Here is a 25680-nt window from a genome sequence, read left to right as displayed (position 1 = left end):
TTAAAACACTATTCCTAGGCTGTCATTTAAAATAAGATTTTGTTCTTAACTGACTTACCAAAGTATCCATCTGAACTTGTCCAATAAGAAACTCAGGTTTTTGTGTGGAAAAAGGTTTGCTACAGTATGCACTAATGAATACTGCCCAGATTGAAGTCCATACTACAACTACATCTCCCAGAAAACCTGGAATATTAATCTCCACCTTTTTCTTTTTTCTTTCTTTAGCTATGCAAGTCAGTAAGCCACTAGGCTACCTGTCGAAGGCTGTCAACCGGGTAGTGTCCCAAATGGCACCCTATGAAAAGGAAACCTGGGAAATATCACATTTACATCAGAATTCAGACCCTTTACTCAGTACTTTGTTGAAGCAGCTTTGGCAGCGATTACAGATTCGAGTCTTATTGGGTATGACGCTACAAGCTTGGCACACCTGTATTTGGGGAGTTTCTCCCATTCTTCTCTGCAGATCCTCTCAAGCTCTGTCAGGTTGGATGGGGAGTGTCTCTGCAAAGATATTTTCAGGTCTCTCCAAAGATGTACGATCGAGTTCAAGTCAGGGCTCTGACTGGGCCACTCAACGACATTCAGAGACTTGTCCCGAAGCCACTCCTGCGTTGTCTCGGCTGTGTGCTTAGGGTCGTTGTCCTGTTGGAAGGTGAACCTTCACCCCAGTCTGAGGTCCTGAGAGCTCTGGAGCAGGTTTTCATCAAGGATCTTCCTGTACTTTGCTCCATTCATCTTTGCCTCAATCCTGACTATTCTCCCAGCCCCTGCCGCTGAAAAACATCCCCACAGCATGATGCTGCCACCACCATGCTTCACCGTAGGGATGGTGCCAGGTTTCCTCCAGATGTGACACTTGGCATTCAGGCCAAAGAGTTCAATCTTGGTTTCATCAGACCAGAGAATCTGTAGGTGCCTTTTGACAAACTCCAAGCAACTGTCTGTGCTTTTTACTGAGGAGTGGCTTCCATCTGGCCACTCTACCAAAAAGGCATGATTGGTGGAGTGCTGCAGAGATGGTTTTCCTCTCCCATCTCCACAGAGGAACTCTATAGAGCTTTGTCAGAGTGACCATCAGGTTCTTGGTCACCTCCCTGACCAAGGTCCTTCTCCCCCGATTGCTCAGTTTGGCCGGGCGGCCAGCTCTAGGAAGAGTCTTGGTGGTTCCAAACTTCTTCCATTTAAGAATAATGGAGGCCAATGTGTTCTTTCGGACCTTAAATGCTGCAGAAATGTTTTGGTACCCTTCCCCAGATCTGTTTCTTGATACAATCCTGTCTCGGAGCTCTACGGACAATTCCTTCGACCTAACGGCTTGGTTTTTTTTCATCATGTTGTAGGGGTGCTTTGCTGCAGGAGGGACTGGTGCACTTCACAAAATAGATGGCATCATGAGGAGGGAAATGTTGTGGATATATTGAAGCAACATCTCAAGACGTCAGTCAGGAAGTTAAAGCTTGGTTGCAAATGGGTCTTCCAAATGGACAGTTACCCCAAGCATACTTCCAAAGTTGTGGCAAAATGGCCTAAGGACAACAAAGTCAAGGTATTGGAGTGGCCGTCACAAAGCCCTGACCTCAATGCTATAAAGAATGTGTGGGCAGAACTGAAAAAGCGTGTACGGGTGTAACCGATGTGAAATGGCTAGTTAGTTAGCGGTGGTGAGCGCTAATAGCGTTTCAATCAGTGACGTCACTCGCGCTGAGACCTGAAGTGGTTGTTCCCCTTGCATTGCAAGGGCCGCGGCTTTTGTGGCGCGATGGGTAACGATGCTTCGTGGGTGTCAGTTGTTGATGTGTGCAAGTGCCATAGTTTTTTAAATATGATCATCATTGTTTTAAAGCCATTACTTAATGGACAACATTGGGGCGAAGGTTGGGGCGAAGAGAGGGACAGAACCTACACTGTTACACGGGCAAGGAGGCCTACAACCCTGGCTCAGTTACACCAGCTCTGTCAGGAGGAATGGGCCAAAATTCACCCAACTTACTGTGGGAAGCTTGTGGAAGGCTACCGGAAACATTTGTCCCAAGTTAAACAATTTAAAGGCAATGCTACCAAATACTATGTAAACTTCTGACCCACTGGGAATGTGATGAAATAAATAAAAGCTGAAATAAATAATTCTCTCTACATTATTCTGACATTTCACATTCTTAAAATAAAGTGGTGATCCTAACTGAAAGGGAATTTTTACTACGATTAAAAGTCAGGAATTGTGAAAAACTGAGTTTAAATGTATTTGGCTAAGGTGTATGTAAACTTCTGACTTCAACTGTAAATAAGGTATTTCCGTTTATTTTTAATACATTTGCAAAAATGTCTAAAAACCTGTTTTCGATTTGTCATTATGGGGTATAGTGTGTAGATTGACGAGGAAAACAATTCATTTAATCCATTTTAGAATAAGGCTTCAACGTAACAAAATGTGGAAAAGTCAAGGGGTCTGAATTCTTTCAGAAAGCACTGTACCTACCGTTTCTAACAGGCTTTGCAGTAACCAACCCAGAAATGGAGTTGAAATGTTACATCACTGTTCGTACCTGTCAAATTGGTCATTTTTCAAAATGTAATTACTTCAATTATTATTGCTCTTGAGAAAGGAAAATGTGTTTTCAACCATTAAATCAAAAGACTAAAGAGGGGAAAGGAGGACATTCCCTTCAATAGCACACACACAAACAGCATCCTGTTAACTACAGCAACCTAAGTGGTTTCATGCTTCCACTTCACTCCGTCGTCATTGCAAGAGGAAAACACAGATACATCTGTACCAATCCATCTTTTTCTGAGAAGTAAAAGAAAATCATGCATCCATTTTTACAACAGGTTTTTATTTATTTATTTGTGTCAGTTTACAGACAGGGAAAGATAACCATTTCATTTGAAGTAGAGAGAGAGTATGGGTGAAGGGGAGGTGATTGTAAGAGGTCATAAGAAGTTGTCTTTACCTGAGTGAACATTCCAGAATCACTGACTTGTAATGGAAACAGCAGGATTTATGTTTAAATCCATTCTTCTTTGTCAGCTAAAAACCACTGTCATAACAACCCCAAAATAAATCAAAGATAACGCTTTCAAGAAGAGTGCTTCTCAAACACTTCACTCACTCATTCACTACAGAGAAGACTCGTTACTCAGCGAATACAAGGAGAGAGGAAATCTATGAGTGTATCCCAATAGTCTCTCCTATCTCCCGAAGTGTGCACTTGTTCACCTCCCTTCTAGGACTTGAAAGGGAATGCCCGGGTTATGAAAACTCCCTCTAGTCCATGCCTTCACCAATCCAATAGTTTTAAATGGACGTGTAGTAGTGAATGAGTGCACACTTCAGAAAGGAGAGGTCAACCACATACACACAAACACAAAACACTCGCACGCTGTTGTCTTTCAATCATGTTTTATTATGCATGTCATGTTGATGCTGACGCATACATAAATATATTCTAAATATATTCTAAATATATTCTAAATATATTTGTCAGTTTATGCAGAACAGAAAATATTCAAAGTGACCTTGTAAGCATCCCAAATTGCACTCTATTGCATAAATAGTTCACTACTTTTGGCCAGAGTCCTATAGGCCCTAGTAGTGCACTATAAAGGGAATAGGGTGCCATTTGGGACACCCATAGGGAACATCTTCCCTTCAGATTAATATGGTTGAATGTTTGTCAAAAGCAACAAACATGTGTTTGTATTTGTCTATAAAATAATATATATGCGTTCTCTGACCTGTACAAGATTGGGCTTTCATCTCAAATGTACGGAGAAAAAAAATAATAATCTATGAAATGTATGCATTCACTACTGTAAGTCGCTCTGGATAAGAGCGTCTGCTAAATGACTAAAATGTAAATGGTACACTATTCCCTATATAGTGCATTATTTCTGACCAGGGTGTATAAGGCTCTGGTCAAAAGTAGTGCACTATATAGAGAATAGGGTGCCCTTTGAGACTAATTAAACATGACACTTAGCCTATACAGTTTAGAGTTATTTTTCTATAGTTAATAATTATGCTTCCTAAATTCAACTTTGATTTTGCAAAACTGTCAGCTGTTGTTGTCGTTCTATATTGACATTAACATTTAACTTGCGCTAAATAAGATGGTGTGTAAAAAAAAAGGTTGGGATTGTGTTTTACAAGGATATGTTTATCATGTTGATGCTGTTGATCGTTGTTGTTTATGTTTTGGTGGGGGCAAATATCCAAATCCAGATATGAAAATAAATACATGAATAAAAAAATGAATCACATAAAACATGCAAATAAACAAATAAACAAACATGATTGTGCACTAAAAAAGATTGGGTCAACTGACTGAAAATTAGAACTGATGAAAAACGTGAACCCCTTTTTAAACCTACTGAAAGTAACTGATTACTGTGGTAAAGACTGGAGTGAGGACAGTGAGACAAAAGCATGGTCCCAGAATCTGTTTACGATCAGATCTGGGACCAGGCTACAGCGACAAGTATCATTTAGGCTGTCACCAACTGTCATCAACTGACCTGTCCTCAGGTGACCTGTCCTCAGGTGACCTGTCCTCAGGTGACCTGTTCTAAATTCTCTCTGAACTTTTTTCAACCTTAAACCATAACTACATCACTTAAAAAATAAATATGCTTTTTTTAAGCTAACCCAAATAAATCGCGGGCAATTGGAGGGGAGGAAAAAAAGTTAGAGAATCTGATAGAGACTGAGAACCAAAACTGTAGCGTGTCTCTGTCAAGAGTATCATCCCTTATATTCAGTGCTGTTGTTGAGGTGTGGAGCTGAACCATGTGAAAACAGACCCAACACTGAGCTCACCATCAAAACAATGGTGTACCTAGATACATAACCAGGCTGTGGAAGCACAGGAGAGGAGACTATCTGAAGAGCAGGACAGGTAACATCAGATGTCCTGTTCAACATACCATAGTAAGTCAGGGGTCTGTCTGTGGGGATAGAGGCACTTCCAAAGCAGGGTACACACACACACACAAATAAACAGATTCACACACACACACAAATGTCAACCCCCCCCTCAGCGTGAACACCCCCTCAACGTGAACCCCACCTCAGCGTGAACCCCACCTCAGCGTGAACCCCACCTCAACGTGAACCCCACCTCAGGCAGAGTCCATGCTGAAGAGTTGTATGTTTGTAGTGCTCCAGTGAAGACCCACTCCAGAGTTAAAGACCAAGGACCACACGTAAGGGATAAAGAAGTCTTCTGGTTGATCCTCCTCTACATACTTGAACTTCAGCTCCGGGAACTTCTGTAGACAGACACAGAGAAGACAGAAGAAGAACATTTTAAGATAAAGGGATCTGTGGACAGGACAAGCCCAGAGATGGAGTCTTAACCTAGTGGTCTTGGTCTGAGTCTACAGAGGTCCGGTCTGGACTCCATCTCTGGATCAGCATATATGACCATAGAAATGTGAAGATTCAGTGTCTATAACTCCCAGGTTTAACTGACAGATGACAACACTGGTTGGTGATAGGACAGGAGCTAGCTACAAACCAACCAGATAAAACCCATTCCATCTGATGTAATTCCATCTGTAGCTGACTGTCTAGTTGCTGAGGTAAAGGTACTTTTACAGGTAAGCTGGGTAAGAGGTGCCACTCTGAGAGGTGACCTCTGACCTTTCAAACAGGCCCGGGTTAACCTGTCATCAACCCTCCATTGAGCTGAATGGGTCAGCGTCTCAAATGGCACCCTATTCCCTATATAGTGCACTACTTTAGACCAGGGCCCTGTGGCACCCTATTCCCTATATAGTGCACTACTTTTGGCCAGGGCCTATATGGAATAGGGTTCCATTTGAGACGTAACCATTGAAAACCATAAGTGGTGGTGACCAGCCAGTGTGTGTGTGTGTGTGTGTGTGTGTGTGTGTGTGTGTGTGTGTGTGTGTGTGCGCTCCAGTAGGTGTAATCTGGCTCCAGTAGCTACACCTAGCGGTCCCAGCCCCCCACATCCTTGAAATCTACACCCCATCTTTGATTTCAGGTGACGTCAATCTAACGCCTCAGGTGAAAGAGAACGCTTGTTAAGGAACGACCTGAGTGGTTTCTGTTACAGACAAGCTTTACTTGTAATTAACAGACCTGGCTGAGGAGGATGCCGTTTTAAAAACACTGCCATCCCCCTCCTTCCTTTCCAGGCTCATTCTGGAACATTCTCAACAGTCCAGTCAGAGAATATCCTCTCTGTCTAACAACAGTCCAGTCAGAGAGTATCCTCTCTGTCTAACAACAGTCCAGTCAGAGAGTATCCTCTCTGTCTAACAACAGTCCAGTCAGAGAATATCCTCTCTGTCTAACAACAGTCCAGTCAGAGAGTATCCTCTCTGTCTAACAACAGTCCAGTCAGAGAGTATCCTCTCTGTCTAACAACAGTCCAGTCAGAGAATATCCTCTCTGTCTAACAACAGTCCAGTCAGAGAATATCCTCTCTGTCTAACAACAGTCCAGTCAGAGAGTATCCTCTCTGTCTAACAACAGTCCAGTCAGAGAGTATCCTCTCTGTCTAACAACAGTCCAGTCAGAGAGTATCCTCTCTGTCTAACAACAGTCCAGTCAGAGAATATCCTCTCTGTCTAACAACAGTCCAGTCAGAGAGTATCCTCTCTGTCTAACAACAGTCCAGTCAGAGAGTATCCTCTCTGTCTAACAACAGTCCAGTCAGAGAGTATCCTCTCTGTCTAACAACAGTCCAGTCAGAGAGTATCCTCTCTGTCTAACAACAGTCCAGTCAGAGAGTATCCTCTCTGTCTAACAACAGTCCAGTCAGAGAATATCCTCTCTGTCTAACAACAGTCCAGTCAGAGAGTATCCTCTCTGTCCAACAACAGTCCAGTCAGAGAATATCCTCTCTGTCTAACAACAGTCCAGTCAGAGAATATCCTCTCTGTCTAACAACAGTCCAGTCAGAGAGTATCCTCTCTGTCTAACAACAGTCCAGTCAGAGAATATCCTCTCTGTCTAACAACAGTCCAGTCAGAGAGTATCCTCTCTGTCTAACAACAGTCCAGTCAGAGAGTATCCTCTCTGTCTAACAACAGTCCAGTCAGAGAATATCCTCTCTGTCTAACAACAGTCCAGTCAGAGAGTATCCTCTCTGTCTAACAACAGTCCAGTCAGAGAGTATCCTCTCTGTCTAACAACAGTCCAGTCAGAGAGTATCCTCTCTGTCTAACAACAGTCCAGTCAGAGAATATCCTCTCTGTCTAACAACAGTCCAGTCAGAGAGTATCCTCTCTGTCTAACAACAGTCCAGTCAGAGAGTATCCTCTCTGTCTAACAACAGTCCAGTCAGAGAATATCCTCTCTGTCTAACAACAGTCCAGTCAGAGAGTATCCTCTCTGTCTAACAACAGTCCAGTCAGAGAATATCCTCTCTGTCTAACAACAGTCCAGTCAGAGAGTATCCTCTCTGTCTAACAACAGTCCAGTCAGAGAGTATCCTCTCTGTCTAACAACAGTCCAGTCAGAGAGTATCCTCTCTGTCTAACAACAGTCCAGTCAGAGAGTATCCTCTCTGTCTAACAACAGTCCAGTCAGAGAGTATCCTCTCTGTCTAACAACAGTCCAGTCAGAGAGTATCCTCTCTGTCTAACAACAGTCCAGTCAGAGAATATCCTCTCTGTCTAACAACGACCCAGCCCTGCCCAGCCAAGTCAGAGAGTATCCCATCTCTTCTCTCCCACCAACAGTCCAGCCAACCCAAACCAAAGGTCGAAGCCAAACCCTACCCAGGCTCTACCTTACCCAGACCAGCAGCAGCCAGGCCTGGAAGCATGAATAATACAGTGATATCATATCCCACCAGCCAGGTTACAGGGTGATGTTTGGGTCACACACTAATCACACTCTGGTGAGAGACACACATAGTAATCCTTATTATGCTGTGGTCAGGGAAGGGCCTGTCATGCCAAATAATGTCCCCCTGCCAAAAAGTGGGGACATTATTTGGCATGACAGGCCCATTCCCGGCCATTCATATTAGCCTTCATTGTGTCCACTCTCTGGGCAGTATTGGTAGCATAGGCAGCCTGGCATAATGATCTATGGACCCTGGCTTGTGTGGTCATACGATACTGTATCAACAGACAGTGCTGTATTACTGTGGTCTAGCCAGCCGACGGTCACTAGCAAATACATTAACAGCAGCTAGTTAGTCAGATACTGTATCAACAGACAGTGATGTATTACTGTGGTCTAGCCAGCCGACGGTCACTAGCAAATACATTAACAGCAGCTAGTTAGTCAGTGAGTCAGTCAGTCAGCTAGTTAGTCAGTCAGTCAGTCAGCTAGTTAGTCAGTCAATCAGCTAGTCAGTCAGTCAGCGAGTCAGTCAGCGAGTCAGTCAGCGAGTCAGTCAGCGAGTCAGTCAGCGAGTCAGTCAGTCAGGTAGTCAGCTAGTTAGTTAGTCAGTCAGTCAATCAGTCAGTCAGCAAGCTAGTTAGTCAGTCAGTTAGTTAGTCAATCAGTCAGTCAGTCAGTCAGCTGGTCAGGCAGGCAGTCAGCTAGTTAGTCAGATACTGTATCAACAGACAGTGCTGTATTACTGTGGTCTAGCCAGCCGACGGTCACTAGCAAATACATTAACAGCAGCGAGTTAGTCAGTCAGTCAGTCAGACAGCTAGTCAGTCAGTCAGTCAGACAGCTAGTCAGTCAGTCAGTGAGCTAGTTAGTCAGATACTGTATCAACAGACAGTGCTGTATTACTGTGGTCTAGCCAGCCGACGGTCACTAGCAAATACATTAACAGCAGCTAGTTAGTCAGTGAGTCAGTCAGTCAGCTAGTTAGTCAGTCAATCAGTCAGCTAGTTAGTCAGTCAATCAGTCAGCTAGTTAGTCAGTCAATCAGTCAGTCAGTCAGTCAGCTAGTCAGAGAGCTAGTTAGTTAGTCAATCAGTCAGCTAGTCAATCAGTCAGCTAGTTAGTCAGTCAGCTAGTTAGTCAGCTAGTTAGTTAGTCAATCAGTCAGCTAGTCAGTCAGTCAGTCAGCTAGTCAGTCAGCTAGTTAGGCAGTCAGTCAACTAGTTAGTCAGTCAGTCAGTCAGTCAGCTAGTTAGTTAGTCAGTCAGTCAGCAAGCTAGTTAGTCAGTCAGTTAGTTAGTCAATCAGTCAGTCAGCTAGTTAGTCAATCAGCTAGTTAGTGAGTCAGTCAGTAAGTCAGTCAGCTAGTCAGTCAGTCAGTCAGTCAGCTAGTTAGTGAGTCAGTCAGTCAGCCAGCCAGCCAGTGAGCTAGTTAGTCAGTCAGTCAGTCAGCTAGTCAGTTAGTCAGTCAGTCAGACAGCTAGTCAGTCAGTCAGTCAGACAGCTAGTCAATCAGTCAGTCAGTCAGTCAGCTAGTCAGTCAGTCAGTCAGTCAGTCAGTCAGACAGCTAGTCAGTCAGTCAGGCAGTCAGTCAGTCAGACAGCTAGTCAGTCAGTCAGTCAGACAGCTAGTCAGTCAGTCAGTCAGTCAGACAGCTAGTCAGTCAGTCAGTCAGACAGCTAGTCAGTCAGTCAGCTAGTTAGTCAGTCAGTCAGTCAGCTAGTCAGTCAGTCAGTCAGCTAGTTAGTCAGTCAATCAGTCAGCTAGTTAGTCAGTCAGTCAGTCAGTCAGCTAGTCAGTCAGTTAGTCAGGCAGTCAGTCAGTCAGTCAGCTAGTTAGTCAGTCAGTCAGTCAGCTAGTCAGTCAGTCAGTCAGCTAGTCAGTCAGTCAGCTAGTCAGTCAGTCAGTCAGCTAGTCAGTCAGTCAGTCAGCTAGTTAGTCAGTCAATCAGTCAGCTAGTTAGTCAGTCAGTCAGTCAGCTAGTCAGTCAGTTAGTCAGTCAGCTAGTTAGTTAGGCAGTCAGTCAACTAGTTAGTTAGTCAGTCAGCTAGTCAGTCAGCTAGTTAGTTAGTCAATCAGTCAGCTAGTCAGTCAGTCAGTCAGCTGGTTAGGCAGTCAGTCAACTAGTTAGTCAGTCAGGCAGTCAGTCAGTCAAGCAGTCAGCAAGTCAGGCAGTCAGTCAGTCAGCTAGTTAGACAGTCAGCCAGCTAGTCAATTAGTCAGTCAGGCATTCAGCTAGTCAGTCAGTCAGCTAGTTAGTCAGTCAGTCAGACAGCTAGTCAGTCAGTCAGTCAGACAGCTAGTCAGTCAGTCAGTCAGACAGCTAGTCAGTCAGTCAGTCAGACAGCTAGTCAGTCATTCAGTCAGACAGCTAGTCAGTCATTCAGTCAGACAGCTAGTCAGTCAGTCAGTCAGACAGCTAGTCAGTCAGTCAGTCAGTCAGACAGACAGCTAGTCAGTCAGTCAGTCAGACAGACAGCTAGTCAGTCAGTCAGACAGCTAGTCAGTCAGTCAGTCAGACAGCTAGTCAGTCAGTCAGCTAGTTAGTCAGATACTGTATCAACAGACAGTGCTGTATTACTGTGGTCTAGCCAGCCGACGGTCACTAGCAAATACATTAACAGCAGCTAGTTAGTCAGTGAGTCAGTCAGTCAGCTAGTTAGTCAGTCAGCCAGCTAGTCAGTCAGCTAGTCAGTCAGCTAGTCAGTCAGCTAGTTAGTCAGTCAGTCAGCTAGTCAGTCAGCTAGTTAGGCAGTCAGTCAACTAGTTAGTCAGTCAGGCAGTCAGTCAGTCAGGCAGTCAGCTAGTTAGACAGTCAGCCAGCTAGTCAATTAGTCAGTCAGGCATCCAGCTAGTCAGTCAGTCAGACAGCTAGTCAGTCAGTCAGTCAGACAGCTAGTCAGTCAGTCAGACAGCTAGTCAGTCAGTCAGACAGCTAGTCAGTCAGTCAGTCAGACACCTAGTCAGTCAGTCAGTCAGTCAGTCAGACAGCTAGTCAGTCAGTCAGACAGCTAGTCAGTCAGTCAGTCAGACAGCTAGTCAGTCAGACAGCTAGTCAGTCAGACAGCTAGTCAGTCAGACAGCTAGTCAGTCAGTCAGGCAGTCAGCTAGTTAGTCAGATACTGTATCAACAGACAGTGCTGTATTACTGTGGTCTAGCCAGCCGACGGTCACTAGCAAATACATTAACAGCAGCTAGTTAGTCAGTGAGTCAGTCAGGCAGCTAGTTAGTCAGTCAGCTAGTCAGTCAGCTAGTCAGTCAGCTAGTCAGTCAGCTAGTCAGTCAGCTAGTCAGTCAGCTAGTTAGTCAGTCAGTCAGGCAGGCAGTCAGCTAGTTAGTCAGTTGGTCAGTCAGCTAGTTAGTCAGTCAGTTGGTCAGTCAGCTAGTTAGTTAGTCAGTTAGTCAGTCAGTCAGTCAGTCAGTCAGTCAGCTAGTTAGTCAGTTGGTCAGTCAGCTAGTTAGTCAGTCAGTCAGTCAGTCGGTCAGTCAGCTAGTTAGTTAGTTAGTCAGTCAGTCAGTCAGTCAGTCAGTCAGTCAGTCAGTCAGTCAGTCAGTCAGTCAGTCAGTCAGTCAGTCAGTCAGTCAGCTAGTTAGTCAGTTGGTCAGTCAGCTAGTTAGTCAGTCAGTTGGTCAGTCAGCTAGTTAGTTAGTTAGTTAGTTAGTCAGTCAGTCAGCTAGTTAGTCAGCCAGTCAGCTAGTCAGTCAGCTAGTCAGTCAGTCAGCGAGTCAGTCAGTCAGTCAGCTAGTCAGTCAGTCAGCGAGTCAGTCAGCTAGTCAGTCAGTCAGTCAGGTAGTCAGGCAGGCAGTCAGCTAGTTAGTCAGTTGGTCAGTCAGCTAGTTAGTCAGTCAGTCAGTCAGCTAGTTAGTCAGTCAGTCAGTCAGCTAGTTAGTCAGTCAGTCAGTCAGTCAGTCAGTCAGTCAGTCCCTTGTAGCTTGCTATCAGTGTTGTTTAGCTTGTGATTTGGTCTAGAGATTAGCTAGTGGACTAGCTTCAGACTAGCACGGTTAGGTAAACACTCCTGCAGTGTTTCTTTGGAAGCAGACACACGTACACAGGCTGGCCCAGGAATGGCTCATGTTTGGCCTGGCTCCAACACATCCCCCTCTCTGTGTCTCTCTCTCCACATCTCTCTCTCCATCCCTCCCTGCTTGCAGAGCAGACTACATTTATTTTCATTTATTTCACTAGACAAGTCAGTTAAGAACAAATTCTTATTTACAATGACGGCCTACCCCGGCCAAACCCTCCTCTAACCCGGACAACGCTAGGCCAACTGTGCGCCACCCTATGGAACTCCAGATCATGGACGGTTGTGATACAGCCCAGGATCAAACCAAGGTCTGTAGTGACGCCTCTAGCATTGAGATGTAGTGCCTTAGACTGCTGTGCCACTCGGAAGCCCCTAAATACAACATACTTGGCCAGGCTCATGCCAGTCACCCAGCACAGCACAGCACAGGGTTGCATCCCAAATGGCCCTGGTCAAAAGTAGTGCACTATATATGGAATAGGGTGCCATTTGGACCAGACCAGCGGCCCCCAGAACACAGACAGCCTGACTGACTAGGTCTCTGTCTAGACTGTAGGACTGTGTGTTCCCTCTGATCCCACTGTTACAAGGCTTAGAAGGAGAAGGCTTCAGAGCCCAGGCAGACAGGCTGGAATGCAGCTAGGTGCAGATCAGGGGGAAAAGGACATTATGTTTTGTGAAGTATTTCCTCTATTTCCGCTACATTTCAGTAGATATTCAGGTGTTTCACATGTACTTCAGAACAGACGAGGGGCTCTTTTACTACTGTCTTCTGGCCTCTGGAAGCCCCAGGTATGGAGAGTTCTCCTCCCCTCACTTCCCACTCTCTCCTCACCTATCCTCACTTCCCACTCTCTCCTCACCTATCCTCACTTCCCACTCTCTCCTCACCTATCCTCACTTCCCACTCTCTCCTCACCTATCCTCACTTCCCACTCTCTCCTCACCTATCCTCACTTCCCACTCTCTCCTCACCTATCCTCACTTCCCACTCTCTCCTCACCTATCCTCACTTCCCACTCTCTCCTCACCTATCCTCACTTCCCACTCTCTCCTCACCTATCCTCACTTCCCACTCTCTCCTCACCTATCCTCACTTCCCACTCTCTCCTCACCTATCCTCACTTCCCACTCTCTCCTCACCTATCCTCACTTCCCACTCTCTCCTCACCTATCCTCACTTCCCACTCTCTCCTCACCTATCCTCACTTCCCACTCTCTCCTCACCTATCCTCCCCTCCATCATCCCCTCCTCCCCACTTCTATCCTCCCCTCCTTTCCAGTCTCCTCTCCTCCATCCTCCCCCTGTCCTCTCCTCCATCCTCCCCCTGTCCTCTCCTCCATCCTCCCCCTGTCCTCTCCTCCATCCTCCCCCTGTCCTCTCCTCCATCCTCCCCCTGTCCTCTCCTCCATCCTCCCCCGTCCTCTCCTCCATCCTCCCCCCGTCCTCTCCTCCATCCTCCCCCTGTCCTCTCCTCCATCCTCCGCCTGTCCTCTCCTCCATAAAGGAGCCAGACTGTCTGTATTGTATCACTACAGAACAAAGCAGCGCTACATTCCACACTGTCCGTCTCCATCCCAAATTGCACCCTGTTCCGTAGATAGTGCACTACGTAGGGAATAGCTAATTAGGGAACAGGGTTCCCACTACGTGGGAATAAGGTGCCATTTGGGACACAAACGCTGTCTGTCATTGAAAGTGGTTGAGCCTGATAGCTGTAGGAGTAGGTGGCTGGGCTCACAGTGGACTATGAAGGAGAGAGGGAGAGAAACTGGAAGACAGTGGGACAGAGAGAGACAGACAGACATACAGAGAGGCTGACCAGCAGGCAGAGACAGAGGGAGGGAGAGAGAGACACAGACAGACAGAGAGAAAGGCAGAGAGAGAGGCTGACCAGCAGGCACAGACAGAGGAAAAGATAAAGAATTTACAAAAAAACTGAGCAAACTAGAATGCTATTTGGCCCTAAACAGAGAGTACACAGCGGCAGAATACCTGACCACTGCGACTGACCCAAGCTTAAGGAAAGCTTTGACTATGTACAGACTCAGTGAGCGTAGCCTTGCTATTGAGAAAGGCTGCCGTAGGCAGACTTGGCTCTCAAGAGAAGACAGTCTATGTGCACACTGACCACAAAATGAAGTGGAAACAGCTGCACTTCCTAACCTCCTGCCAAATGTATGACCATATTAGAGACACATATTTACCTCAGATTACACAGACCCACAAAGAATTAGAAAACAAACCCAATTTTGATAAACTCCCATATCTACTGGGTGAAATACCACAGTGTGCCATCACAGAAGCAAGATTTGTAACCTGTTGCCACAAGAAAAGGTCAACCAGTGAAGAACAAACACCATTGTAAATACAACCTATATTTATGTTTATTTATTTTCCCTTTTGTACTTTAACCATTTGCACATCGTTACAATGCTGTATATATACATAATATGACATTTGAAATGTCTTTATTCTTTTGGAACTTCTGTGAGTGTAATGTTTACTGTTCATTTTTGTTTATTTTACTTTTGTTTATTATCTACTTCACTTACTTTGGCTATGTTAACATATGTTTCCCATGCCAATAAAGCCCATTGAATTGAATTGAATAGAGAGACACAGACAGACAAAGAGAGAGGGAAAGAGAGGTTGGCCCTATCTCTGGATGGGGACTGGTGACTGGGGGCTGGTGACTGGGGACTGAGAGACATAATAGGGCCAGTCTGATGCTGCCGGAAAACTGTGGTGTCAAATCAAATTGTGCTGGTCAAGTACACATATTTAGCAGATGTTATTGTCGGTGAACAGGCAGTGGCTCAGGTGGTTGATGTCCTTGATGATCCTTTTGGCCTTCCTGTGACATCGGGTCCTGTAGGTGTCCTGGAGAGCAGGTAGTTTGCCCCCGGTGATGCGCTGGGCAGATCGCACCACCCTCTGGAGAGACTTGAGGTTGCGGGCGGTGCAGTTGTCGTACCAGGCGGTGATACAGCCCGACAGGATGCTCTCAATTGTGCATCTGTAGAAGTTTGTGAGGGTTTTAGGGGCCAAGACAAATTTCTTCAGCGCTGTTGCGCCTTCTTCACCACACCGTCTGTGTGGGTTGACCATTTCAGATCGTCAGTGATGTTTACGCCGAGGAACTTCCCAACTTCTCCACTGCGGTCCCGTCGATGTGGATAGGGGCGTGTTCCCTCTGCTGTTTCCTGAAGTCCACGATCAGCTCCTTTGTTTTGTTGACATTGAGTGAGAGGTTATTTTCCTAGGCACCACTCTGCCAGGGCCCTCACCTCCTCTCTGTAGGCTGTCTCGTCATTGTTGGTAATCAGGCCTATGACTGTTGTGTTGTTTGCAAACTTGATGATTGAGTTGGAGGCGTGCGTAGCCACTCAGTCATGGGTGAACAGGGAGTACACAGGAGGGGACTTGAGCATGCACCCTTATGAGGGAGAACATCATCTGTCCCTGGGGCATTCTCACCTTCTGTTACCCATTTCACACAAATATAGACAGACGGCCAGGGACAAACGCATGTCTGGCTGGCTCATTGTGAGTCAATGTTTCTATACATCCATCATGCTCTTCTTTGTCTATGTCTAGTTCATTCAGCTCTTCAAGGCTCTTCCAATAGAAGAATATATGGCATTTAGCAGATGTTTTTTATCCAACACAACTTAGATCAGTGAGGGCAAACCTGTTAGTTCCTAGTTCTATGTCCTCGTCCAGTTCATCTGTGTGCATTAGAAGCCGTTACTCTGTGACTAGTCATACTGTACATTCAGCTCAAGCCTAACTCCACTGACAGATGGTCAGATAGACAGCCAGTGGAAACATGGTTAATGTCTCTCCAACTCTTGTCCATTTTAGTACTCTACCATGTCATCTCACTTGAACAAACGGCTAGGCACTTGTCTGTTTAAGTGCTTTGAGAGGACAATTATAGATGTATTGATGATTCCACACAGCATTCATCTTAGCCTATGGATTTTCATTAGGAAGCTAAGGCTGTGTCCCAAACGGCCCCCTATTCTCTAGGCATGCAGGCAGGCACGCAGACAGCGAAGTGATGATTATCTCTCAGGCAGAAGAGACTGAGGCAGAGTTGAGCGATAGAATGAGCGACCTAGATTCTCACACTGCTGCAGCGATCATATTGTGGCAGGATGCATCAGTCAAGGCCAGCAGGAGATCACAACTGAAGAGACACAAAGCTACAGTGAACTGTCAGTCAGAACTGTGTGCCTGTGATCGCTAGATGAGAGCTTGAAAGAAAACAAATGGTTTTTGAACCCCGGTTCTGACAGATACATGCCAAGATGAAGGAACAGCCCCAGAGTTTAGTCATACAGAGGGAGGGAATTATTCAGTCCATTATCAGAAAAGCCACAGTGCTGAGATGTGTAGCAGGAGGATACGGCTGGAGAGACGCCCCACATCCTTACGTCCCAAATGACACCATATTTCCTTTATAGTGCACTACTTTTTAACAGGGTTCTGTCAAAAATAGTACACTATACAGGGAATAGGGTACTTATTAGCTAGCTGGTAACAGTAGTAGTAGAGACACATGCCTTCCAGTTCCAATGCCCCACAGCAGAACATGGAACACATAGAACACATGCCTTCCAGTTCCAATGCCCCACAGCAGAACATGGAACACATAGAACACATGCCTTCCAGTTCCAATGCCCCACAGCAGAACATGGAACACATAGAACACATGCCTTCCAGTTCCAATGCCCACAGCAGAACATGGAACACATAGAACACATGCCTTCCAGTTCCAATGCCCCACAGCAGAACATGGAACACATAGAACACATGCCTTCCAGTTCCAATGCCCCACAGCAGAACATGGAACACATAGAACACATGCCTTCCAGTTCCAATGCCCACAGCAGAACATGGAACACATAGAACACATGCCTTCCAGTTCCAATGCCCCACAGCAGAACATGGAACACATAGAACACATGCCTTCCAGTTCCAATGCCCCACAGCAGAACATGGAACACATAGAACACATGCCTTCCAGTTCCAATGCCCCACAGCAGAACATGGAACACATAGAACACATGCCTTCCAGTTCCAATGCCCCACAGCAGAACATGGAACACATAGAACACATGCCTTCCAGTTCCAATGCCCACAGCAGAACATGGAACACATAGAACACATGCCTTCCAGTTCCAATGCCCCACAGCAGAACATGGAACACATAGAACACATGCCTTCCAGTTCCAATGCCCCACAGCAGAACATGGAACACATAGAACACATGCCTTCCAGTTCCAATGCCCCACAGCAGAACATGGAACACATAGAACACATGCCTTCCAGTTCCAATGCCCCACAGCAAAACATGGAACACATAGAACACATGCCTTCCAGTTCCAATGCCCCACAGCAGAACATGGAACACATAGAACACATGCCTTCCAGTTCCAATGCCCCACAGCAGAACATGGAACACATAGAACACATGCCTTCCAGTTCCAATGCCCACAGCAGAACATGGAACACATAGAACACATGCCTTCCAGTTCCAATGCCCCACAGCAGAACATGGAACACATAGAACACATGCCTTCCAGTTCCAATGCCCCACAGCAGAACATGGAACACATAGAACACATGCCTTCCAGTTCCAATGCCCCACAGCAGAACATGGAACACATAGAACACATGCCTTCCAGTTCCAATGCCCCACAGCAGAACATGGAACACATAGAACACATGCCTTCCAGTTCCAATGTCCCACAGCAGAACATGGAACACATAGAACACATGCCTTCCAGTTCCAATGCCCCACAGCAGAACATGGAACACATAGAACACATGCCTTCCAGTTCCAATGCCCCACAGCAGAACATGGAACACATAGAACACATGCCTTCCAGTTCCAATGCCCACAGCAGAACATGGAACACATAGAACACATGCCTTCCAGTTCCAATGCCCCACAGCAGAACATGGAACACATGATGAAACATTCAAATCGCCTGGTTTGGCGCCGCTGAAGATGGACTACATGGCAACGCATAGCGACGTCCCCAGATACATATTTCCTCCTTGATTCATGTGGGGTTGGGGAATTGTGGGTAGGCGGCGTCCCAGCACGGAGTGCAAGGTAACGAAGTGCTTGCTGGCAAATTGATTCCTCTCCCGGATGCAGCGTCTCAAATGGCACCCTATTCCCTATATAGTGCACTACTTTAGACCAGTGCCCTGTGGCACCCTATTCCCTATATAGTGCACTACTTTAGACCAGGGCCCTGTGGCACCCTATTCCCTATTTAGTGCACGATGATGGGCCCTGTTCAAAAGTAGCGCACCATATATGGAACAGGGTGCCATTTGGGATGTAAAATGAAGACAAACTGACGGAGCTGTCACGTCTCCTTGAAATGTAATTATCTGCAGCAGCATATTCACCAGGCAGGAAGGATGGCGGTGGAGCATGACATTAATGCTGATGAAGATTGGAGCTGGACTTCATCTTAAATCATCCTCAACTCCAACTCCCCATATACCCAGTTTCAGCCCAGCCCCACCTCCCATCCCCAGCTTCCACCTCCAGCTCCCATCCCCAGCCACCATCTTCAGCCCCCACCTCCAGCTCCCATCCCCAGCCCCCAGCTCCCATCCCCAGCCCCCATCCCCAGCCCCCACCTCCCATCCCCAGCCCCCACCTCTAGCTCCCATCCCCAGCTCCCATCCCCCACCTCCAGCTCCCATCCCCATCCCCCACCTCCCATCCCCAGCTCCCACCTCTAGCTCCCATCCCCAGCCCCCACCTCCCATCCCCAGCCCCCATCCCCAGCTCCCATCCCCCACCTCTAGCTCCCATCCCCAGCTCCCATCCCCAGCCCCCATCCCCACCTCCCATCCCCAGCTCCCACCTCTAGCTCCCATCCCCAGCCCCCACCTCCCATCCCCAGCCCCCATCCCCAGCTCCCATCCCCCACCTCTAGCTCCCATCCCCAGCTCCCATCCCCAGCCCCCATCCCCAGCTCCCATCCCCAGCTCCCACCTCTAGCTCCCATCCCCCACCTCCCATCCCCAGCTCCCATCCCCAGCTCCCACCTCTAGCTCCCATCCCCCACCTCCCATCCCCAGCTCCCATCCCCAGCTCCCACCTCTAGCTCCCATCCCCCACCTCCCATCCCCATCCCCAGCCCCCATCCCCAGCTCCCATCCCCAGCTCCCACCTCTAGCTCCCATCCCCCACCTCCCATCCTCAGCCCCCATCCCCAGCTCCCATCCCCAGCTCCCACCTCTAGCTCCCATCCCCTACCTCCCAACCCCAGCTCCCATCCCCAGCTCCCACCTCTAGCTCCCATCCCCCACCTCCCATCCCCAGCCCCCATCCCCAGCTCCCATCCCCAGCTCCCACCTCTAGCTCCCATCCCCCACCTCCCAACCCCAGCTCCCATCCCCAGCTCCCACCTCTAGCTCCCATCCCCCACCTCCCAACCCCAGCCCCTGGAGATTGTTAATTGCTGTCTGTGTGTGTCTTTGCGCAGGGTGTATGTATGTGTATTACCTTGAGGCGGTCGTTGGGAAGGGCCTGTGCTCCCTTCATGATAACTTCCTGAACCCTTTCTACTGACAGATCAGACCCGGCTGCTTCCAGACGCTGGCTGAAGAAACCTATCACCTGGGGGGCACAGCGACAAGAGAACAACAAGTCAGACAGGGGTGTGTGTGTGTGTGTATATATATGTATGTGGTGTGTTTGCTTGAGGGACCTGTCAGGTAAAGGTCAAAATACATATCTTTTCTGTGAAATGCCTTTACTTTCATATAGGTTACTATGACAACTTGAAATGAAGGTGTCAATCATTTAAGACTAGTTTCTCATGAAACTGAGGAAGTGATTTGACACCATTGACTGTCAAGAGAATTTACGCTTCAATGAGTCTCGTTTCTGTACATGTATGGTTAAAGTGATTTAACTATCGTCTCCTCTCAGCTTCATAATTCATTTAACCCTCTGCTTTGAGTCGTCACACGAGTCTACCACTGCAACAGATGTCCCTAACATGATGACATTGGGAGCAACTTGCAGATAGTGTAACTTCAGTAGCTGTAGTAACTAGCTGTGTAAGCAGCACAAAAGCTGTTGGCACAGATCGTGTATTTACACTAGGTCCAGTAGAAAACAATATCGCAACCAAGACTTAAAAATAACTGATATTGGCACAAGATGGAGTGTTGGAACATAACTAACAAAATTACAGTTAAAGAAAATGTACTAAAGTCACAAATTCTACAGCACAACGGTAGAGTCATGTCTTAAGTGTAAAACTAACAAAATCTTACATTTTATTTTTCAAAATTCAGGTCCGTCTGCAATAATCACATTTTGGGGGGATTTTGAGTGCAGATCTTGTATGTTCTATGTACATAGACTAACTGTTTTGTTTGGGTATCCACTGATGCAGAGCATCTTTTCAAATGATTATCACATCCTCTGTCCTTGTTTAATAACAACTAAGGAAAGTTGGGCAGAGAAAGCAAGGATTGACTGATACTAACATTTTCCGGACAGACCATCTCTGTCTTATGTGTTTCTCACATTTAACAGCTGATAAACGTATCATAGCAACACAAATGTATCATAGCAACATGGAGTACAAGATGAGGACTGCAGATTGCCTAGCAGTTAGAGTACTGGGCCAATAACAAAAAGTCGCTAGTTAGATTCCTGGAGCCGACGAGGTGAAAAATCTGTCCATGTGCCCTTGAGCAAGGCACCTAACCCTAATTACTCCTCCCAGAGACCCATCTCTAACAGGCTGCCAGAGACCCAGGCCCTCGCTAACAGGCTGCCAGAGACCCATCTGCTAACAGGCTGCCAGAGACCCATCGCTAACAGGCTGCCAGAGACCCATCGCTAACAGGCTGCCAGAGACCCATCTCTAACAGGCTGCCAGAGACCCATCGCTAACAGGCTGCCAGAGACCCATCTCTAACAGGCTGCCAGAGACCCATCGCTAACAGGCTGCCAGAGTCCCAGAGACCCATCGCTAACAGGCTGCCAGAGACCCATCGCTAACAGGCTGCCAGAGACCCATCTCTAACAGGCTGCCAGAGACCCAGAGACCCATCGCTAACAGGCTGCCAGAGACCCATCGCTAACAGGCTGCCAGAGACCCATCGCTAACAGGCTGCCAGAGACCCATCGCTAACAGGCTGCCAGAGACCCATCGCTAACAGGCTGCCAGAGACCCATCGCTAACAGGCTGCCAGAGACCCATCGCTAACAGGCTGCCAGAGACCCATCGCTAACAGGCTGCCAGAGACCCATCGCTAACAGGCTGCCAGAGACCCATCGCTGCCAGAGTCCCAGAGACCCATCGCTAACAGGCTGCCAGAGACCCATCGCTAACAGGCTGCCAGAGACCCATCTCTAACAGGCTGCCAGAGACCCATCGCTAACAGGCTGCCAGAGACCCATCGCTAACAGGCTGCCAGAGACCCATCTCTAACAGGCTGCCAGAGACCCATCGCTAACAGGCTGCCAGAGACCCATCTCTAACAGGCTGCCAGAGACCCATCTCTAACAGGCTGCCAGAGACCCATCGCTAACAGGCTGCCAGAGACCCATCGCTAACAGGCTGCCAGAGACCCATCGCTAACAGGCTGCCAGAGACCCATCTCTAACAGGCTGCCAGAGACCCATCTCTAACAGGCTGCCAGAGACCCATCGCTAACAGGCTGCCAGAGACCCATCTCTAACAGGCTGCCAGAGACCCATCTCTAACAGGCTGCCAGAGACCCATCGCTAACAGGCTGCCAGAGACCCATCGCTAACAGGCTGCCAGAGACCCATCGCTAACAGGCTGCCAGAGACCCAGAGACCCATCGCTAACAGGCTGCCAGAGACCCATCGCTAACAGGCTGCCAGAGACCCATCGCTAACAGGCTGCCAGAGACCCATCGCTAACAGGCTGCCAGAGACCCATCGCTAACAGGCTGCCAGAGACCCATCGCTAACAGGCTGCCAGAGACCCATCGCTAACAGGCTGCCAGAGACCCATCGCTAACAGGCTGCCAGAGACCCATCTCTAACAGGCTGCCAGAGACCCATCGCTAACAGGCTGCCAGAGACCCATCGCTAACAGGCTGCCAGAGACCCATCGCTAACAGGCTGCCAGAGACCCATCGCTAACAGGCTGCCAGAGACCCATCTCTAACAGGCTGCCAGAGACCCATCGCTAACAGGCTGCCAGAGACCCATCGCTAACAGGCTGCCAGAGACCCATCTCTAACAGGCTGCCAGAGACCCATCTCTAACAGGCTGCCAGAGACCCATCGCTAACAGGCTGCCAGAGACCCATCTCTAACAGGCTGCCAGAGACCCATCGCTAACAGGCTGCCAGAGACCCATCGCTAACAGGCTGCCAGAGACCCATCGCTAACAGGCTGCCAGAGACCCATCGCTAACAGGCTGCCAGAGACCCATCTCTAACAGGCTGCCAGAGACCCATCTCTAACAGGCTGCCAGAGACCCATCGCTAACAGGCTGCCAGAGACCCATCTCTAACAGGCTGCCAGAGACCCATCTCTAACAGGCTGCCAGAGACCCATCGCTAACAGGCTGCCAGAGACCCATCGCTAACAGGCTGCCAGAGACCCAGAGACCCATCGCTAACAGGCTGCCAGAGACCCATCGCTAACAGGCTGCCAGAGTCCCATCGCTAACAGGCTGCCAGAGACCCATCGCTAACAGGCTGCCAGAGTCCCAGAGACCCATCGCTAACAGGCTGCCAGAGACCCATCTCTAACAGGCTGCCAGAGACCCATCTCTAACAGGCTGCCAGAGACCCATCTCTAACAGGCTGCCAGAGACCCATCTCTAACAGGCTGCCAGAGACCCATCTCTAACAGGCTGCCAGAGACCCATCTCTAACAGGCTGCCAGAGACCCATCGCTAACAGGCTGCCAGAGACCCATCGCTAACAGGCTGCCAGAGACCCATCTCTAACAGGCTGCCAGAGACCCATCTCTAACAGGCTGCCAGAGACCCATCTCTAACAGGCTGCCAGAGACCCATCGCTAACAGGCTGCCAGAGACCCATCTCTAACAGGCTGCCAGAGACCCATCTCTAACAGGCTGCCAGAGACCCATCGCTAACAGGCTGCCAGAGCCCCATCGCTAACAGGCTGCCAGAGCCCCATCGCTAACAGGCTGCCAGAGACCCATCGCTAACAGGCTGCCAGAGACCCAGAGACCCATCGCTAACAGGCTGCCAGAGACCCATCGCTAACAGGCTGCCAGAGTCCCATCGCTAACAGGCTGCCAGAGACCCATCGCTAACAGGCTGCCAGAGTCCCATCGCTAACAGGCTGCCAGAGACCCATCGCTAACAGGCTGCCAGAGTCCCAGAGACCCATCGCTAACAGGCTGCCAGAGACCCATCGCTAACAGGCTGCCAGAGACCCATCGCTAACAGGCTGCCAGAGTCCCAGAGACCCATCGCTAACAGGCTGCCAGAGACCCATCGCTAACAGGCTGCCAGAGTCCCATCGCTAACAGGCTGCCAGAGACCCATCGCTAACAGGCTGCCAGAGTCCCAGAGACCCATCGCTAACAGGCTGCCAGAGACCCATTGCTAACAGGCTGCCAGAGACCCATCGCTAACAGGCTGCCAGAGTCCCAGAGACCCATCGCTAACAGGCTGCCAGAGACCCATCGCTAACAGGCTGCCAGAGTCCCATCGCTAACAGGCTGCCAGAGACCCATCGCTAACAGGCTGCCAGAGTCCCAGAGACCCATCGCTAACAGGCTGCCAGAGACCCATCGCTAACAGGCTGCCAGAGTCCCAGAGACCCATCGCTAACAGGCTGCCAGAGACCCATCGCTAACAGGCTGCCAGAGACCCATCGCTAACAGGCTGCCAGAGACCCATCGCTAACAGGCTGCCAGAGACCCATCGCTAACAGGCTGCCAGAGACCCATCGCTAACAGGCTGCCAGAGTCCCATCGCTAACAGGCTGCCAGAGTCCCATCGCTAACAGGCTGCCAGAGTCCCAGAGACCCATCGCTAACAGGCTGCCAGAGACCCATCGCTAACAGGCTGCCAGAGACCCATCGCTAACAGGCTGCCAGAGACCCATCGCTAACAGGCTGCCAGAGACCCATCGCTAACAGGCTGCCAGAGTCCCAGAGAGACATCTCTAACAGGCTGCCAGAGACCCATCGCTAACAGGCTGCCAGAGACCCATCGCTAACAGGCTGCCAGAGACCCATCGCTAACAGGCTGCCAGAGACCCATCGCTAACAGGCTGCCAGAGTCCCAGAGAGACATCTCTAACAGGCTGCCAGAGACCCATCGCTAACAGGCTGCCAGAGACCCATCGCTAACAGGCTGCCAGAGACCCATCGCTAACAGGCTGCCAGAGACCCATCGCTAACAGGCTGCCAGAGACCCATCGCTAACAGGCTGCCAGAGACCCATCGCTAACAGGCTGCCAGAGACCCATCGCTAACAGGCTGCCAGAGTCCCAGAGACCCATCGCTAACAGGCTGCCAGAGACCCATCGCTAACAGGCTGCCAGAGACCCATCGCTAACAGGCTGCCAGAGACCCATCGCTAACAGGCTGCCAGAGTGCCAGAGAGACATCTCTAACAGGCTGCCAGAGACCCATCGCTAACAGGCTGCCAGAGACCCATCGCTAACAGGCTGCCAGAGACCCATCGCTAACAGGCTGCCAGAGACCCATCGCTAACAGGCTGCCAGAGTCCCAGAGAGACATCTGTAACAGGCTGCCAGAGTCCCAGAGAGACATCTGTAACAGGCTGCCAGAGTCCCAGAGAGACATCTCTAACAGGCTGCCAGAGTCCCAGAGAGACATCTCTAATAGGCTGCCAGAGTCCCAGAGAGACATCTGTAACAGGCTGCCAGAGTCCCAGAGAGACATCTGTAACAGGCTGCCAGAGTCCCAGAGAGACATCTGTAACAGGCTGCCAGAGTCCCAGAGAGACATCTCTAATAGGCTGCCAGAGTCCCAGAGAGACATCTGCAACAGGCTGCCAGAGTCCCAGAGAGACATCTGTAACAGGCTGCCAGAGTCCCAGAGAGACATCTGTAACAGGCTGCCAGAGTCCCAGAGAGACATCTGTAACAGGCTGCCAGAGTCCCAGAGAGACATCTGTAACAGGCTGCCAGAGTCCCAGAGAGACATCTGTAACAGGCTGCCAGAGTCCCAGAGAGACATCTGTAACAGGCTGCCAGAGTCCCAGAGAGACATCTCTAATAGGCTGCCAGAGTCCCAGAGAGACATCTGTAACAGGCTGCCAGAGTCCCAGAGAGACATCTGTAACAGGCTGCCAGAGTCCCAGAGAGACATCTGTAACAGGCTGCCAGAGTCCCAGAGAGACATCTGCAACAGGCTGCCAGAGTCCCAGAGAGACATCTGTAACAGGCTGCCAGAGTCCCAGAGAGACATCTGTAACAGGCTGCCAGAGTCCCAGAGAGACATCTGTAACAGGCTGCCAGAGTCCCAGAGAGACATCTGTAACAGGCTGCCAGAGTCCCAGAGAGACATCTCTAATAGGCTGCCAGAGTCCCAGAGAGACATCTGTAACAGGCTGCCAGAGTCCCAGAGAGACATCTCTAATAGGCTGCCAGAGTCCCAGAGAGACATCTGTAACAGGCTGCCAGAGTCCCAGAGAGACATCTGTAACAGGCTGCCAGAGTCCCAGAGAGACATCTCTAATAGGCTGCCAGAGTCCCAGAGAGACATCTCTAATAGGCTGCCAGAGTCCCAGAGAGACATCTCTAATAGGCTGCCAGAGTCCCAGAGAG

General features: G+C 48.9%; 1 protein-coding gene across 3 annotated transcripts in view; it reads right to left on the bottom strand.

Moving 5' to 3' along the window:
* Window positions 1–3389: 3389 nt before the first annotated feature.
* dym (dymeclin) overlaps window positions 3390–25680 on the bottom strand; it is a 204523-nt gene continuing 182232 nt past the window's right edge. For 2 of the 3 annotated variants that reach the window (XM_082960550.1, XM_082960551.1), the window contains exons 16-17: window positions 19409–19522; window positions 3390–5274 (exon numbers count right to left, since the gene is read on the bottom strand). In XM_082960550.1, the coding sequence (XP_082816676.1) occupies window positions 5125–5274; window positions 19409–19522 (264 nt within the window). In that variant the 3' untranslated portion in view covers window positions 3390–5124. The remainder of the gene's footprint in view (window positions 5275–19408; window positions 19523–25680) is intronic. The other variant, XR_014380215.1, reaches the window with a different exon arrangement.

The sequence above is a fragment of the Salmo salar genome, chromosome 13, assembly GCF_965601325.2.
Source record: "Salmo salar chromosome 13, fSalSal1, whole genome shotgun sequence".
Lineage (NCBI taxonomy): Eukaryota > Metazoa > Chordata > Actinopteri > Salmoniformes > Salmonidae > Salmo > Salmo salar.
Note: the sequence above shows the minus strand (reverse complement) of the source record. Positions and strands in the feature narration are given on the sequence as shown.